Below are 18,435 nucleotides of genomic sequence, written 5' to 3' on the forward strand. Positions count from 1 at the left end.
AATATCGCACTTGATTTAAATCCAATGGATTATATATTAGATTCGATTATATAAAAGTTGTTTTTCTATTTATTAATTGCACGGAGGCTGTTGTGGCGCTTGTAACGTGGAGGCCGATGCAGGATTTGGACAGGGTGGTCTTGCGTGGCACTGTTGGTCCGGTGACAAGTTGCAGCTCCAGGTTATTACTTATATACGGTTATAATATCATTAAATACAAATACTTAATAATACAATTGCGAGTGGAAACCCTGTGATCAGCCATTGATAACTCAGGTAACAGATCATTGATCAGTAACTCCTCAAACTAATCAAGTCGCGCTGACGTTCTTCTACTTCTCGTAAAATGACGACCGTTTTTCACTCATTTCTGCTCCGAATGTAGATCCATATTTATCAAACTCGAACTACAAGACATCTGAAACGTCCCGGTTCCAACAAAGCCTCGACCTTGCCTGTGTGGACTGCAGTTTCCGTGTTTCAGACACTTTTAGCCAAAAAAATGCCAAGAACATAAACAATAATAAAAATTTGAGCAATGACAATAGGCATCAAGCTCTGCAGACTGGACCACTAATAATAACATCTTAGTTATGAAGCCTAGTAACAACGGAGTTAACTGTAGATACACACGTGTTGCAGTTTCAGAAAGACTGGGAAAGTAGTAGTTTGAGACTGCGCTTAAAGAGATATTATAATTTTGGGGAAAATTTGCTTTTTATAGTGCTTTTCTGAACATAGCTGCATTAAGAACTAAGATCAAATTTTTATTTAACTCATCATAAAGACGAAAGAAGTAAGACTTAAATAACTCAGCTTCTGAGACGCTGGAAGGTTTATTTCCCTAATTTCGCAGGAGCTAGGCTAGCTGACCCCACCCGCAGCCATGCATTGAGCTAACACAATGAGCATGCACAACCGGCGTATCCCTTTAACGAAAACAGCAGAAATGAAATGGGAAGTGTCTCCTATTTTATATTTCTCCACGTACCTGCACTCGTGCACTCTCCACAGGTCCACGCACGTGAGGGGCGGGCTGCACTGGTTCCTCTTGCAGGAGTCCGAGGAGCAGCCCGGCGACAGCCCCTGCACGCTGACTTGGGATATGCCCTCCCGCGGCTGCCCGTCCAGCGGGATGTAGCGGCCGTTAATACGCAGATCCCTCATGCAGCCTGGGGGAGGGAGGGAGGGAGGGAGGGAGAGTTAAAAGAAGTTTGACCCTTCATCAATTTTCTCTTCCTACCATGTGCCTCCCACAGTCAGAGGCACTTTTAACGTCCATTTAATAAAAACATGCATCGTGTCTTCAGCCGGCGGCCAACCTGTCTGCATTTCTCACCTCCTGTCTCTCTCTCTCCTCTCTTTAAACTCATTTTATCCATTATCCTGTTCTCACACACACACATTGGGAGAAGTGTCATGGCAGCTTAAGATGCATTTGAACATGTTTTCCGTTAAAGTGACACATTAATGATTGAATAAAAGCGGCACCGGAAAGGAGGGATCATAAATATAGATAAATAGAGATAAAAGCTCCTATTTCTGCTCACATTCACTGTGAAATACTCCTTCAGCAGCTTCATGTTTTCAGGAGGAGTCACCATGCAAACTGCTTCCATGCTGTCTGTCCGTCCGTCTGTCTCTCGTTCTCTTTCTCTCTTTCTCTCTCTTTCTTTCTCACTGTGTCTCTTTTGCTCTCCTTATTTCTGTCTGTCTGTCTCTCTCTCTCTTTCATCTCTGTCTGTCTGTTTCTCTCCCTCTTTATTTCTCTGTCTGTCGGTCTCTTTCTCACTGTTGTTACTAATCCCTACCCAGGGCTGGTTCAGCACCACGGACAGCGACACTGGCAGGACCAGCCTTAAAGCCTCAGGAGAGATTGGGTGGAGGTAGGACAGACAGGCTTGTGGTTAGGGTGGAGGTAGTAGACAGGCACATCTACTGTCTACTATTCCAAGTTCAGTCTCTCTCCCTCCCTCTGTCTCCCACTCTCTCTCTTACCCCCCCTCTCTCCCACTGTCTCCCTCTCTCATTCTCCCTCCTCTCTGTCTGCTCACCCCCTCTCTCTCCCTGTCTCTCTCTCCATCTGTCTCTCTGCTTCCCTCTTCCACTGTCTGTCTATTGATTTCTCCATCTCCTTCTCTCCATCTCCCTCTCCCTCTCCATCTCCTTTCAAGCAGATCTTATTGTTCCTATTGTTCGCTCGGATCCTTTTCTCCAGATTATTAACGTCGCTTCACAGCGTTCAAACCCCCAAGCGGCTCAACGTCCATCCCTCCTGTTCCGTCTTGAAAGGACTTCAAGCTGAGGATCTCCATCTCCGCCCTCCAATGAATTGAACATCCACCCGGAAAACAGTGTGTTGTCGATCTAAAGACCCCGGAGGAGCGCAGGGGGGAAACCCACCCAGGATGGGGACTTGGGCTCCCGCCGCCCCGCCGGTCTGAACTAAGTGTTGGAGCATTACATTACATTACATTGATCAGACGCTTTTATCCAAAGCGACTTACAATTATTCAAACACCGACGGACGCAGCCATCAGGAGCAACTAGGGGTTAAGTGTCTTGCTCAAGGACACTACAGCATGCTAGCAGGAGGAGCCTGGGATCCAACCAGCAACCTTTAGATCACTAGACGACCAGCTCTACCTCCTGAGCCACCATCCCCGGAGCAGTGGAAAGCTGGTTTGATCCCCAAATGCTGTTTAATGGTGTGACTCTCCATTTAGGAGAATTGAGCTGCTCCTTGTTAGTATTTTAATATCCTGTCAAATATTACAGGAAGCTTCTGTTATTGTTCCTGACGTTAACTAACAGCAGACTAACAGCACTAACTGGTGGGCAGTCAAATGTGGTGAATAGCATTCTGCAATAAGACAGATGCTTCTCAGTTGGTCCGTCACAAGCAGAACTTATAACGTTTATTTAGCGTTCACCAACCAAGCGTTCCTAAACCGGTTAAAACAAATCAAACATGGTTGATATTGTTTTTTACATTCCTGCAATAAGGGCTGCATCGATATGATGTGACATAGATCCCACGTTTGGGAGTGTCAATATAAAACAGAAACAGTTGGTCCAACTCATGTTCATTACATATCAGAGGGAACGATAAAATGACATCATTAACCGGTAATCGAGGTTTCAAAAAGTGACCTTTATTTTCTGCAACAATGAAATATTATCACAACGTGTTTGTTCCTCATGAAATAGTTTGTTTCTGGTTTATGTTTCCATTTCTCAAACTGGTTCAGAGCTCGGTTTTCCATCCAGTTCTTCAATACGGCCAGAAAACTATTGCTATTTATGTTTGAGTTGGTGCGTGTGTGTGTGCGTGCGACCGTGCCCTCCCTCCAAACTGCAGCAGTGTTTGTTTGGAGGACGATGCACCGGACGGCTCCTTGATTCTTGACAAACAGTGGAACCTGGACTCACCGCTGCGTCAACTTACAACCAACCAACACAGCAGCAGCCACAGGCGACAACATCTGGATCCACTTGCGACCGACTGCTCCAAGATACGAGCGTGGAAATTTGCAGTTGGCGCGTCGGCGGCCAGTCAGCAGTCAGTCGGCAGCCAGTCGGCAGCCAGTCGGCAGCCAGTCGGCAGTCAGTCGGCAGCCAGTCGGCAGCCAGTCGGCAGCCAGTCGGCGTCCAGTCAGCGGCCAGTCAGCGGTCAGTCAGCGGTCAGTCAGCGGTCAGTCAGCAGTCAGTCAGTGGGCGACCTACATGGTGTGTGCATGTAGTTGGTGCTTTATTGATATTTTTTTTCATATTTACTGTGTTTGTTCTGTGTATTTTGTTTATTTTCCTTCTTCATGACGTCATCATTTATATGGAAATATTGCTTTGACAAACGACTGTTTTAACATACGACTGTTTTAACGTACGACTGTTTTAACATACAACCAATCTTATAGAACCAATTACAGTCCTAAGTCCAGGTACCACTGTATATGTAAACCGGCAGATGTGTCAGATTGGTTGTGGCGTTGCGTCTGGTGGGCGGTGGGACGGCGGTGGCGGTGGCGGTGGGACGGCGGTGGCGGTGGGACGGCGGTGGCGGTGGGACGGCGGTGGCGGTGGGACGGCGGTGGCGGGGCGGGAGCTGTCTCGTGACACCTTTCTTCTCACTGCGTTTCGACTTAAAACACCCGGAGACGCAGACGCCGCAGACGAGCGACTCGGGCTAATCATTTGACTTGCGGCGGAGCGGTTCCTCTCGGGGGAGTTTTGACGGTTCCTCTCATCTCGGCGGTAGGTTTTTCCTGCGCTGTCACTTCTTTTTCTCTGAGCTTCTCAAAATAATATTACAGTAAGAGATAAATAAGGGAACAATTACGACGGGAACTCGGAAAAGTTAATAAAAGACGGGGGAGGTTTTTTTTTTTTTGGGAGCTGAAATGAATGCGTTTTCCCTTTCCCTCAATCCGAGCTGAACACAGATCAATACCAGCAGGAAATGAGGGGAGGCGCAGTGTTTCCTGATTCAAACAAAAAAACCGACACCCCTGCCGCCGGCTCTCTAGTGGGAACACACGATACACTATGATTACAGGCACGGATCCGCAGCCTGGGGAACTGGAGTCTATTTCCTGACGCTTCGATCTGCGGACTGGGCTCGGTGACCCGCAGGCGGCCGGCGTCGTGGCGGACAGCTCACGGGCGTAAAACTGTGAAATCTATTGTACGATAAGTTCACTGACCCTCATGTGGAGCAGAACGGCACTTTACAAGAGCTGTCGGTGCTCAGCAGTTTCTTCTGCTCCCCGGGATAAACAAAGGTTTAAAAAAGACTCAGGCAGCATTACACGGAGACGCAGCGCTGAGGTGGAACGGCCAGAGCAGCACCGGCCAACTGGCCAATGTAAAACCAAGTTAACTTCCACAAACAACTGTTACTAAGACCCATTAAAACACATGGAAAGTTGTTCTCAACCTTATTCAACAAGAGAGATAAGATTTAGCCTCTGGATCCCATCTGATCAGGTTTGTATTGTCGGATCGAGTTCACTGTCTCTACTCCGGTCATGGAGAATCTAGGACCTAAACACTCATCCGTGTAGATCCCACAACGGTGCCCACGTCTCGTGTCACGGTGAAAAGTAAGAACATTGTTTTTGATCTTTACCTCGACACCAGGTAAATTCCCTCCTTCACTGGGCGTCAACCCGGGGGTCGGCGTCAAACGCTGTTGCACTTTGCACGGCAGCTGTTCTCTCGATACTGGATCCATTCAAAGATTCTGACGCCGATCACTCGGGTTGAATCCCGACGATCGAGAATGAGGTTCAGTTAAAAAATACCGGAGCTTTCCTTCGGTCATCTTGCTGAGGAATCTCTTGAATGACCCCCGGGGGTCCGCAGACCCCCCGGTGAGCGCCATTGCGTCCTTTTCCACTTTTTTGGTGGAACCAAAACTGAATGAAGTTGATGATAAAAGCAAAGTGAGCCACGCACCCTGGAAGCTCTTGTTGAGCCCGGACGGGACGACGTTTCCCAGCATCACCACGGTAGGGTCGACCACGATCTCCCGGCTCCGCCCTCTCAGCCCCGCCAACTCGCGCCGCCCCCCGCCGCCGTCCAGGCGCAGGGTCACCTCGTTGTCATGGCGATCCAGCATGGCCTCGTGCCACTCGCCGTTGTCGAGGCGATAAGAGGGCAGGGTGAGGTTGTAGTCGCCGTCGCCCAGGTTATAGAAGACGCAGAGGAGGCCCTGGGAGATCTGGAGAAGAGGAGAAGAAGAAGAGGAGAAGAGGAAGAGAAGAGGAGGAGAAGAAGAAGAGGAGAGTAGGAGAAGAGGAGGAGAAAAGGAGGAGAGTAGGAGAAGAGGAGGAGAAGAGGGTCAGAGGGAGGCAGTTGGCAGCTGAAATACAATCGGCTCGACAAACTTGGGCAGTTTCAGGAGAAACGTCCAAACCTGAGCCACGTCAACGTCCTGCGTCAGCCCAACGTCCTTTAAGCATGAAATTACTTGAAGGAGCTTCTAAATGGAGACTTATTCACAGTCATTTCAAAAATATATAAAGAAATGAAATAATGTTCCTGAACCGAACCCAGGGAATCACTGTTTTGTGGGAGCAAAGCGCTGGGTTCATGGGAACAGTACATTTTCAAACCCTGAGCAGCAGCGAAGCCCGAAATTAGCAGCAGCAAGTTGCCAACTCCGTCTGCAGCAACAGAGGAACTTTGTTTCCAGACATGGAGGCCGGCAGAGCGACGTTCAAGCATCTGGCTAAAATTCTGTTTTATTCGGCTGCCATGGCAACAAAGAATTGAGATGACTTGAGGTGAGATGAAGTTAAATTAAATTACGTTTGATTAAATGTTACTCAGCCCCAAACAGCGTGAAATCTGAATTCTGGACGAAGTAAATCTGCTTCGATGGGTCTGTGTAAGGCTTTAAAAAACCTGAAATTATTCATTATTCATTATTAATTATTAGTCCTTTAATGTGTAGGACACAAACAAAAACACATTGAAAACAAAAAAACTATAACACGCACACACACACACACACACACACACACACAAATTAAATTACAAACACACAAACCGGAACAGCTCGAACAAAGTGATATTTCATGGAGCCGAGTGACCTCATGACCTCTCTCGTCTCTTTCATTTGGGTCTGTTTGTGTTGTACTCGTCCTCCATATGTTCTGAATGTCGTCTGTTTTTCTTGACGTGTGTTTTGCCAAAGCTGCTCCGTCGCTGTTTATCAAAACATAATGTTTTAATGCCGTTCAATGGAAATATCCAGACATAGAAAGTGGGAGATAGATGGCGACCAAGTTTATATTATAGACCTAAGGTGATGAAGCCTTCCCAAAAAAACAACAATACACACAGTACACACAGTACATACACATCACTACACACAGTACACACAGTACACAAACATCACTACAGACAGTACACACAGTACACACAGTACACACATATCCCTACGAACAGTACACACATATCACTACACGCAGTACACACAGTACACACACATCACTACGAACAGTACACACAGTATACACACATCACTACGAACAGTACACACAGTATACACACATCGCTACACACAGTACACACAGTTCACACACATTGCTACACACAGTACACAAAAACACACACACACAGACACACACACACACACACACACACACACGCTACACACTCTGGAATGAGTTCCCTCCGCTCCCATTCAGCTCCTAATCGCTCGGCTGTCACACAGATATTAAATATTACATAATCATTTCAAAGAAGAACACAACATGCACACAGATCCTCCACACTGTGTGTGTGTGTGTTTGTGCGTGTCGGTGTGCATGGGTGTGTGTGTGTGTGTGTGTGTGTGTGTGTGTGTTTGTGCGTGCGTGTCGGTGTGTGTGGGAGTGTGTGTGTGTGTTTGTGCGTGTCGGTGTGCATGGGTGTGTGTGTGTGTGTTTGTGCGTGTGTGTCGGTGTGTGTGAGTGTGTGTTTGTGCGTGCGTGTCTGTGTGTGGGCATGTGTGTGTGTGTTTGTGCGTGCGTGGGTGTATGTGTGTTTATTTGTGTGTGCGTGTCGGTGTGCGTGAGTGTGTGTTTGTGCGTGCGTGTCTGTGTGTGGGCATGTGTGTGTGTGTGTGTGTGTCAGTGTGTGTGTGTGTGTGTGTGTCAGTGTGTGTGTGTGTGTGTGTGTCAGTGTGTGTGTGTGTGTGTGTCAGTGTGTGTGTGTCAGTGTGTGTGTGTGTGTGTGTGTGTGTGTCAGTGTGTGTGTGTGTGTGTGTGTCAGTGTGTGTGTGTGTGTGTGTGTGTGTGTCAGTGTGTGTGTGTCAGTGTGTGTGTGTCAGTGTGTGTGTGTGTGTGTGTGTGTGTGTCAGTGTGTGTGTGTGTCAGTGTGTGTGTGTGTGTGTGTGGGTGTCAGTGTGTGTGTGTGTGTGTGTGTGTGTGTCAGTGTGTGTGTGTCAGTGTGTGTGTGTGTGTGTGTGTGCAGGGTTGTGAATGGTAGATCCTACATTTCAATTTGTAACAGTTTTCCTCGATGTGCCCCACAGGAAGAGAGAGATGGAGGGAGATGGAGAAGGGAGATGGAGAAGGGAGATGGAGAAGGGAGATGGAGAAGGGAGATGGAGAAGGGAGATGGAGAAGGGAGATGGAGAAGGGAGATGGAGAAGGGAGATGGAGAAGGGAGATGGAGAAGGGAGATGGAGAAGGGAGATGGAGAAGGGAGAGCTCATCTCTTCACACAATCCACAGCCCCTGTTCCCACTTTCAAAAATGGCCACTGAGCATCTACTCTCGACCTTCTGTCTCTCTCCTTCTTCAGCAGCTTCCCCTGCCTTTAAACCTCCCTCCCTCCCTCCCTGCCTCCCTCCCTCCCTGCCTCCTTCCCTCCCTCCCTCCCTACCTCCCTGCCTCCCTCCCTCCCTCCCTCCCTACCTCCCTGCCTCCCTCCCTCCCTCCCTGCCTGCCTCCCTCCCTACCTCCCTCCCTCCCTCCCTGCCTGCCTCCCTCCCTACCTCCCTCCCTACCTCCCTGCCTCCCTCCCTCCCTCCCTGCCTGCCTCCCTCCTTCCCTGCCTGCCTCCCTCCCTCCCTCCCTGCCTGCCTCCCTCCCTGCCTGCCTCCCTCCCTACCTCCCTCCCTCCCTCCCTGCCTGCCTCCCTCCCTGCCTCCCTCCCTGCCTCCCTGCCTGCCTCCCTCCCTACCTCCCTCCCTCCCTGCCTCCCTGCCTCCCTCCCTGCCTGCCTCCCTCCCTCCCTCCCTGCCTGCCTCCCTCCCTCCCTCCCTGCCTCCCTCCCTACCTCCCTCCCTCCCTCCCTCCCTGCCTGCCTCCCTCCCTCCCTCCCTACCTCCCTCCCTGCCTGCCTCCCTCCCTACCTCCCTCCCTCCCTCCCTCCCTCCCTGCCTCCCTACCTCCCTGCCTCCCTCCCTCCCTCCCTGCCTCCCTCCCTGCCTCCCTCCCTGCCTCCCTCGTGCTGGTGAGCAGCTGGATAATGCGCTGGGCTGCTCCAAGGTCTAACTACGCAACCGTGGCTTATTTCCAGGGGCCCTGTGATGAAGTATTAATTCTATCTGGGATCCACTGGGGCAGCGGCAGCTTATTTACGTGCTTATTTATTTACTTGGGGGTGCGTGTGCTTTCCACTCGGAGCGCCGTGCTCGACCACCTGCTTGAACCTCCAATTAAAGCCCAACAGAACAGAATGATGTGGGCCCTGGAGCTGAACAGATCACTGCCTCCCTGAGCACCGTTGGTCTTTGTGTGTATTTGTCTGTGTTTGTGTGTATTTGTTTGTGTGTATTGCTTTGTGTTTGTGTGTATTGGTTTGTGTGTATTTGTTTGCGTGTATTGGTTTGTGTTTGCGTGTATTGGTTTGTGTTTGCGTGTATTTGTTTGTGTCTGCGTGTATTGGTTTATGTTGGCGTGTATTGGTTTGTGTGTATTGGTTTGTGTTTGTGTGTATTGGTTTGTGTTTGTGTGTATTGGTTTGTGTTTGTGTATATTGGTTTGTGTTTGTGTGTATTGGTTTATGTTGGCGTGTATTGGTTTGTGTGTATTGGTTTGTGTTTGTGTGTATTGGTTTGCGTGTATTGGTTTGCGTGTATTGGTTTGTGTTTGTGTGTATTGGTTTGTGTTTGTGTGTATTGGTTTGTGTTTGTGTATTTGTTTGTGTTTGTGTACTGGTTTGTGTTTGTGTGTATTTGTGTGTATTTGTTTGTGTTTGTGTGTTTGTGTTTGTGTGTTTGTGTTTGTGTGTTTGTGTTTGTGTGTTTGTGTTTGTGTTTGTGTGTTTGTGTTTGTGTTTGTGTGTTTGTGTTTGCTTGTATTTGTTTGCGTTTGCTTGTATTTGTTTGCGTTTGTGTGTATTGGTTTCTGTGTATTGGTTTGTGTTTGTGTGTATTTGTCTGTGTATTGGTTTGTGTGTATTGGTTTGTGTTTGTGTGTATTGGTGTGTGTATTTGTTTGCGTTTGTGTGTATTGGTTTGCGTTTGCAGGTATTGGTTTGCGTGTATTGGTTTGCGTTTGTGTGTATTGGTTTGTGTGTATTGGTTTGTGTTTGTGTGTATTGGTGTGTGTATTTGTTTGCGTTTGTGTGTATTGGTTTGTGTGTATTGGTTTGTGTTTGTGTGTATTTGTTTGTGTATTGGTTTGTGTATTGGTTTGTGTGTATTGGTTTGTGTTTGTGTGTATTGGTGTGTGTATTTGTTTGCGTTTGTGTGTATTGGTTTGCGTTTGCAGGTATTGGTTTGCGTGTATTGGTTTGCGTTTGTGTGTATTGGTTTGTGTGTATTGGTTTGTGTTTGTGTGTATTTGTTTGTGTATTGGTTTGTGTATTGGTTTGTGTGTATTTCTTGGTGTTTGTGTGTATTGGTTTGCGTTTGCGTGTATTGGTTTGCGTTTGTGTGTATTGGTTTGTGTTTGTGTGTATTGGTTTGTGATTTGGTTTGTGTGTATTGGTTTGTGTGTATTGGTTTGTGTGTATTTGTTTGTGTGTATTTGTTTGCGTGTATTGGTTTGCGTGTATTGGTTTGCGTGTATTGGTTTGCGTGTATTGGTTTGTGTTTGTGTGTATTGGTTTGTGTTTGTGTGTATTGGTTTGTGTGTATTTGTTTGAGTTTGTGTGTATTGGTTTGTGTGTATTGGTTTGCGTGTATTGGTTTGCGTTTGTGTGTATTGGTTTGTGTTTGTGTGTATTGGTTTGTGTGTATTTGTTTGAGTTTGTGTGTATTGGTTTGTGTGTATTGGTTTGTGTGTATTGGTTTGTCTTTGTGTGTATTGGTTTGTGTTTGTGTGTATTTGTTTTGTTTGTGTTCGTGTGTATTGGTTTGTGTTCTTGTTTGTATGTATTTGTTTGTGTTTGTGTGTATTGGTTTGTGTGTATTTGTTTGTGTGTATTTGTTTGTGTTTGTGTGTATTTGTTTGTGTGTATTGGTTTGTGTGTATTTGTTTGAGTTTGTGTGTATTGGTTTGTGTGTATTGGTTTGTGTGTATTGGTTTGTGTTTGTGTGTATTTGTTTTGTTTGTGTTCGTGTGTATTGGTTTGTGTTCTTGTTTGTATGTATTTGTTTGTGTTTGTGTGTATTGGTTTGTGTGTATTGGTTTGTGTGTATTTGTTTGTGTTTGTGTGTATTTGTTTGTGTGTATTGGTTTGTGTTTGTGTGTATTTGTTTGTGTTTGTGTGTATTGGTTTGTGTTTGTGTGTATTTGTTTGTGTTTGTGTGTATCGGCTTGTGTTTGTGTGTATTTGTTTGTGTTTGTGTGTATTTGTGTTTGTGTGTATTTCTTTGTGTGTATTTGTTTGTGTTTGTGTGTAATGGTTTGTGTTTGTGTGTATTTGTGTGTATTTGTTTGTTTTTGTGTGTATTTGTTTGTGTTTGTGTGTATCGGCTTGTGTTTGTGTGTATTTGTTTGTGTTTGTGTGTAATGGTTTGTGTTTGTGTGTAATGGTTTGTGTTTGTGTGTAATGGTTTGTGTTTGTGTGTATTTGTGTGTATTTGTTTGTTTTTGTGTGTATTTGTTTGTGTTTGTGTGTATTTGTTTGTGTGTATTGGTTAGTGTTTGTGTGTATTTATTTGTGTTTGTGTGTATTTGTATGTTTTTGTGTGTATCGGCTTGTGTGTATTTGTTTGTGATTGTGTATTTGTTTGTGTTTGTGTGTATTTGTTTGTGTTTGTGTGTAATGGTTTGTGTTTGTGTGTAATGGTTTGTGTTTGTGTGTAATGGTTTGTGTTTGTGTGTATTTGTTTGTGTTTGTGTGTATCGGCTTGTGTTTGTGTGTATTTGTTTGTGTTTGTGTGTATTTGTGTTTGTGTGTATTTCTTTGTGTGTATTTGTTTGTGTTTGTGTGTAATGGTTTGTGTTTGTGTGTATTTGTGTGTATTTGTTTGTTTTTGTGTGTATTTGTTTGTGTTTGTGTGTATCGGCTTGTGTTTGTGTGTATTTGTTTGTGTTTGTGTGTAATGGTTTGTGTTTGTGTGTAATGGTTTGTGTTTGTGTGTAATGGTTTGTGTTTGTGTGTAATGGTTTGTGTTTGTGTGTATTTGTGTGTATTTGTTTGTTTTTGTGTGTATTTGTTTGTGTTTGTGTGTATTTGTTTGTGTGTATTGGTTAGTGTTTGTGTGTATTTATTTGTGTTTGTGTGTATTTGTATGTTTTTGTGTGTATCGGCTTGTGTGTATTTGTTTGTGATTGTGTATTTGTTTGTGTTTGTGTGTATTTGTTTGTGTTTGTGTGTAATGGTTTGTGTTTGTGTGTAATGGTTTGTGTTTGTGTGTAATGGTTTGTGTTTGTGTGTATTTGTTTGTGTTTGTGTGTATCGGCTTGTGTTTGTGTGTATTGTTTGTGTTTGTGTGTATTTGTGTTTGTGTGTATTTCTTTGTGTGTATTTGTTTGTGTTTGTGTGTAATGGTTTGTGTTTGTGTGTATTTGTGTGTATTTGTTTGTTTTTGTGTGTATTTGTTTGTGTTTGTGTGTATCGGCTTGTGTTTGTGTGTATTTGTTTGTGTTTGTGTGTAATGGTTTGTGTTTGTGTGTAATGGTTTGTGTTTGTGTGTAATGGTTTGTGTTTGTGTGTATTTGTGTGTATTTGTTTGTTTTTGTGTGTATTTGTTTGTGTTTGTGTGTATTTGTTTGTGTTTGTGTGTAATGGTTTGTGTTTGTGTGTAATGGTTTGTGTTTGTGTGTAATGGTTTGTGTTTGTGTGTATTTGTTTGTGTTTGTGTGTATCGGCTTGTGTTTGTGTGTATTTGTTTGTGTTTGTGTGTATTTGTGTTTGTGTGTATTTCTTTGTGTGTATTTGTTTGTGTTTGTGTGTAATGGTTTGTGTTTGTGTGTATTTGTGTGTATTTGTTTGTTTTTGTGTGTATTTGTTTGTGTTTGTGTGTATCGGCTTGTGTTTGTGTGTATTTGTTTGTGTTTGTGTGTAATGGTTTGTGTTTGTGTGTAATGGTTTGTGTTTGTGTGTAATGGTTTGTGTTTGTGTGTATTTGTGTGTATTTGTTTGTTTTTGTGTGTATTTGTTTGTGTTTGTGTGTATTTGTTTGTGTGTATTGGTTAGTGTTTGTGTGTATTTATTTGTGTTTGTGTGTATTTGTATGTTTTTGTGTGTATCGGCTTGTGTGTATTTGTTTGTGATTGTGTATTTGTTTGTGTTTGTGTGTATTTGTTTGTGTTTGTGTGTAATGGTTTGTGTTTGTGTGTAATGGTTTGTGTTTGTGTGTAATGGTTTGTGTTTGTGTGTATTTGTGTGTATTTGTTTGTTTTTGTGTGTATTTGTTTGTGTTTGTGTGTATTGGTTTGTGTGTATTGGTTAGTGTTTGTGTGTATTTTTTTGTGTTTGTGTGTATTTGTATGTTTTTGTGTGTATCGGCTTGTGTGTATTTGTTTGTGTTTGTGTATTTGTTTGTGTTTGTGTGTATTGGTTTGTGTTTGTGTGCATCTGCATCGGCGCATGCGTATGCATGACTCCCGTAGTGTGACAGTTCTGTGCTGCCCCCGCTGACGCTCCTCCTCCTGAAGCCCCCGCTGTGAGCGCAGGGAGCTGCAGCCCAGGCCTCCTCACGCTCGGCTCGGCCGATACCGCTAATGGCTAACTGCTAGAGGCTATTTATGCAGATTGTGTCTTTGTGTTTCAGAATGGCGGCTGATGCACGGCGCACAGAGATCTGGTGGCGCTCATGTGCGGATACAGTTTATAATCAGAATCAGGATTTTTATGTTTTATCACTGAGTGCAAGATACACAAGGAAACTGCCTTGGTGCAGGTGAAAGGGAATGTGATGTGGAGTCTACAATTGATCACATGATCAGAATGCAAACTGTTGATATACTTTAGAGGTTTATTGACTATTGTATATTGGCAAATGTTTCGTGTTTAAAGATTACATTTTTATGGCAAATTTGTTTTCATGTGCGCCATCTATTATAAAATTACAAACACATTGCAAACACGTGATTGTAGAATATTAAAGATTTTACAAAATGGTCGGGATCATCTCTCAAAACAGCGATGATGTATGTGATAGCAGAGTACACCTTGTACAATCCTCCATGGCGGTGCGAGGGCTTCCTGCTGCCCTCCCACACCCAGCTCCCAGCTGAGCTCAAACGGGGATCTGCGGAAAGTCCGACTCCGGAGTCTCGGAGAGAACAAAGAGACGGATGAGGAGAGAAAGGATGATGAAAAGAAGACGCACGGAGAATTCAGCATCCCCGTCGGCCATGACAGAGATGTAGTAGGTGGCGAGAGAGAGAAGATGCAGGGTGTCAGGGAGATAAGAGAGAGAGAGGGGCCAGCAGGGCAAGAGAGCTAGGGGACACACACACACACACACACACACACACACATATATATATATATATATACACAATATATGTATGCATATAAAAATGTAAAAAAGACTAGAAAGAGAGGAGGAGTTTTTCTGCAGCTGGGATGTGAGTCGCACACGTTGCGAGGCTGCAGCCGAGGGAAACACAAAATAATTCCTCTGTGTAATTAAAAGCAAACAGACCAAACAACAACACCCGTACAGCAGCTACCGAACGCCAACATCTGCAAAGCCAAAGAGTTACAGGACGGACATGTTTTTATTCACTACACAGACTCTTTTCTTGGCAAAAAAAACAAAAACAAAACTTTAATATTCTATGTTTTATGCACGAGGGCTTCATACATTTAAGGCGCATCAGGTCAAGCAGCCAGGCTCCCCTGGCGAGCTTTCAGGAGGATGTGGGGTGTTTTTTTCACGGGGGTGTTCGGGCGTTTTGTTGTTTTGTTTTTTTGATGGGGGGTGTTCGGGGTGTATTTGGCTGTTGGGGTTGTGTTGAGGGTGTTTGGTGTGTTTTGGGGTCTTTGAGGTGTTTGTGTGTGGGGGTGTTTGTTTTAATTAAAGGGTGTTGGGGGTGTGGTGTTTGAGGTGTGTGGGGTGTTATGATGTATATGAGCGTTCAGGTTGTTTCAGGTGGGTGTGCTTGTGATATGCGGCCGTTTGGGGGTGTTTGGCGGTGGGAGGTACTGGGCTGTGGGGGTGTTTGGTGCGCAGGGGTGCACAGTAGAGGGTGTTCTGGGGTCTGTGTTAGTGAAGATGACACCGAAACAACGTTTTCTGCTTAGTCAATAAGTCACGACCAAAATATAACTAACCAAACACTAACTAAATATTTGGTCGATTCAAAATGCTTTCCTGTATATTAAAATCACAAAACAAGCAAAAGGCACAATTAGAGCTAAAACCCAATTAAATAAAAATGGCCTCGTGAAAACATCAGGAAAATGAAAACCAAAACACTCTGAATGACTTTGCTTTGACAAAGTGATGCCTGCAGGCCACTCCAAATGACACACTTTCCAGTTTTGAATCAGGACACACCAGTTGACAACCACCGGTCTGGATGATTAGGGTTACCACTGCTGTGTGTGTGTGTGTGTCTGTGTGTGTACACGTGTGTGTGTGTACGTGTGTGTATGTGTGTGTGTGTGTGTGTGTGTGCATGTGCGCGCGTGCATGTGCATGCGTGTGTAAGTGTGCGTGTGGCCATGCGCGTGCTTGCGTGTGTGTGTGTGTGTGTGTGTGTGTATGCGTGTGCACGTGCATGCGTGTGTGTGTGTCCAGAAATAAGCTGCCCTGAAACGCCCTGCTGTCTATTTGAGAAACCGCATCTGATTATATTGTTATTATATTGTGTAATATATTGGATAATAACACTGAAGTAACACTGACTGTAGTAATAATTTACAAGTAGATAGTAATAATTCTTACGCTATATACAGATACCAATAATCTAACCAATAATTGATCCCGTGCATAGAATAACACTTTGGATATTCTGTATATTTGACTGTTTTGTTCTGTATATTTACCTTTGTTATATCTTAGTAGCTGAATGCTCAACTTGATGCTCAGACTGCTCAGTATCGTGAAACTCAAGGTTTCAATGCAGCAAAAAAAAAAGCGGAAGATATATTTGCTGCAATTGCAGCATTCAGATTCAAATGATGCAGTGACACGTTTGTCGCCTTTCGTCTACTTGGCAGGAAAAACAACTTAATGGAAATATTCTTCGAAAGAACAACGTGCCGTTGAATTTCCTCTCCTATTGAATGTGCTGGAAGTATGAGACTCAAAGGTTGATGGATTTAAATGAACAAACTCTGCCACACTGTGTGTGTGTGTGTGTGTGTGTGTGTGTGTGTGTGTGTGTGTGTGTGTGGGAGGGGGGGGGGCTTGGCAGGAGCAATTTACTTTACGTTCAGTTACTTGTACAATAACAAATAAAGTTGAACTGAATTTATTACAGACACAAAACAAACACAAAAAAGCCTAAGCGCTCATTCATTCCCACACACACACTCACTCACACACACACACACACACACACACACTCACACACACACACACACTCTATTTAAGTTTACTTTAACTTTATTTGGTAATTGTATTTATTTATTTGTTGTGTTAAATATGTCCCTCATTTTTTTGTAAATATTTTGTAGATATTTTTATCTACTGTCAGCATTATTACAATTTTTTCTTTCATTCTCTCATTGTGGGGCTTGGCTTGGCGATTAACTGTTTCAGCGCCAACATGACGCTGGCTTCGCTGTGAAGCTGCGACTCACCTCCAGCCGCAGGTACTCGCTCTGGTCCTTGGAGATCAGCGTGAGGATGTTGCTGCTGTGTTTGCGGGTTCGGACCAGGACCTGGACGGAGGTCCTGCGGGCCGGCAGGCCGGATGCCAGGTGGTAGTGCACGTGACTGCGCCCGTCGAAAGAATACTCTGGAGCCTCTAAAGCATTACGCGTAAAAACACAGAACAACATGTGTCACACCAAGGTTTTGTTTGGGACAAACTGGGGTCTAGGTTTTTGTTGACTCTTTGGAGACTGGAAACAGGAAGTTGCATGGCTTCCTACTGGTGTAGTGTTATGCTCTAGATGTACCGCTGCAATCACAAATGTTTTTACAGTTTAATTTTAGTGTTATTCAAAACATGTTAAAAAATAGACAAAGACACATGAATCCATCATTTAAATCCCTTAAAGTAAATCAATTCAATTTGTACAGTTTCCTAAATTCTGCAGCACGTGCAGAGAATCAGTGGCAGAACAAAGCTGGAGCTGGTGAAAGCACACGGTCTTCGTCTCACACTGATACCTGGATAACAAAGAGCTTCCTGGTGTCTCAGGTTATTATTTCTTTGCTTGGGATTGGCTCATTTTTCCTTCTTTCTCCTATTCCCAGAACGGAAGGCTCTGCTCGACAGGCGGCGCCAAGCAAACACACCTGCAGCGTTCTGGAAAACCACTTTCCTCTTTCGTAGCTCGTCAAAATATATGTCTCTCCTCACCCTCCACGGCCCTGTCTCGCTCTCCGTTCGTCCCGGAAACAGTGGAACAGGAAGAGTGCTTCTCTGAGGGCGGACTCTTTTCTTTCAAATCACACTGCAGGTTTTTTTCCCCCATTTTTCAGCTGGACTCTAGGTCGTCCTCAGACGAGCCTTCCATCGTTGTTTCCAGTCATCCCGGTTCTCCATACATCTGGCCAGCTCGTTGGTGCTTTGTGCTTCCGCATCATTCTTGAGTACATCCACATATGTTAAAGTGGGACGTCCTCGTGACCGGTGCCCATGTGTTGGCTCCCACAGAACCAGTTTGCTGGCTGGCAGCTCCTGGTGTCTTTGACAGTGTCCTGCTAGTCTCATTCTCCTTACAGCAATCTTCTCGCTCACCCTTGGTATTCCCTGGTATTCAGCTGGACACACAATGTTAAACCCTCCAGTTCACCCTCAGACCTGTCCAACCTCATTTGCGGCGTCGCTCCTTCACTGTCAATTAATGGACATTCACCTCAGCGCAAATGCATTTCCCCCGGCAGATAATGGGTGCAGCGCAACAAAGCAGAGTATTCCTGCCTCTTTTCCCCAGACGGCATGAGTTGGGCATCAGATCGCCTCTTTTTTTGCTGCTTGTTTTGTTGGTTGGCCTCCAATGAAGTGTGGTTAAACACTGAGTGCAAATATAATCAGACAGACCACTCTTATTCTTCATATATTATGTATTACTTCCATTCATACAGTTTGGTGCACCATTCTGTCTACTCCCCTCCGACACTCAATTTATCCGATACACCATCTCTCTGCCCCTCAGCGTCGTGTTCAACAAGCCTCTAGTCCTAATTGGTCCATTTAAATGTCTCATCCAATGATTCCATCTTGTGACCTCCACCAGTGTCATGACCCAGTCATGTCATGACTACAAGTACTGAGGCAACGAAATGCATTTCTCTGCATTTTACATCCTAGTAACTGATGTATCTAGGAGCAGTGGGCTGTCATATAGCGCCCCCAGGGAGCAGGTATACGGGGGGTGGGGAACCTATGGCTCGTGAGCCAATTAAGGCTCTTTCCATGACGGTATATGGCTCTCAGACAATTTTGAGCAAAACATTTTCATCACAATTAA

The 18,435-nt window shown here is 44.8% G+C and overlaps 1 protein-coding gene across 1 annotated transcript in view; it reads right to left on the reverse strand.

The window, feature by feature from the left end:
• LOC307228310 (neural-cadherin) overlaps positions 1 to 18,435 on the reverse strand; it is a gene marked incomplete at both ends in the record, with an annotated part of 316,610 nt that overhangs the window by 27,761 nt on the left and 270,414 nt on the right. Inside the window, 3 exons of the mRNA XM_079997948.1 lie at positions 992 to 1,172; positions 5,458 to 5,722; positions 16,594 to 16,760. Coding sequence (XP_079854074.1) covers positions 992 to 1,172; positions 5,458 to 5,722; positions 16,594 to 16,760 — 613 coding nt within the window. The remainder of the gene's footprint in view (positions 1 to 991; positions 1,173 to 5,457; positions 5,723 to 16,593; positions 16,761 to 18,435) is intronic.

This window comes from Zeus faber (genome assembly GCF_960531495.2).
Source record: "Zeus faber genome assembly, chromosome: 3".
In the NCBI taxonomy this organism is placed as follows: domain Eukaryota; kingdom Metazoa; phylum Chordata; class Actinopteri; order Zeiformes; family Zeidae; genus Zeus; species Zeus faber.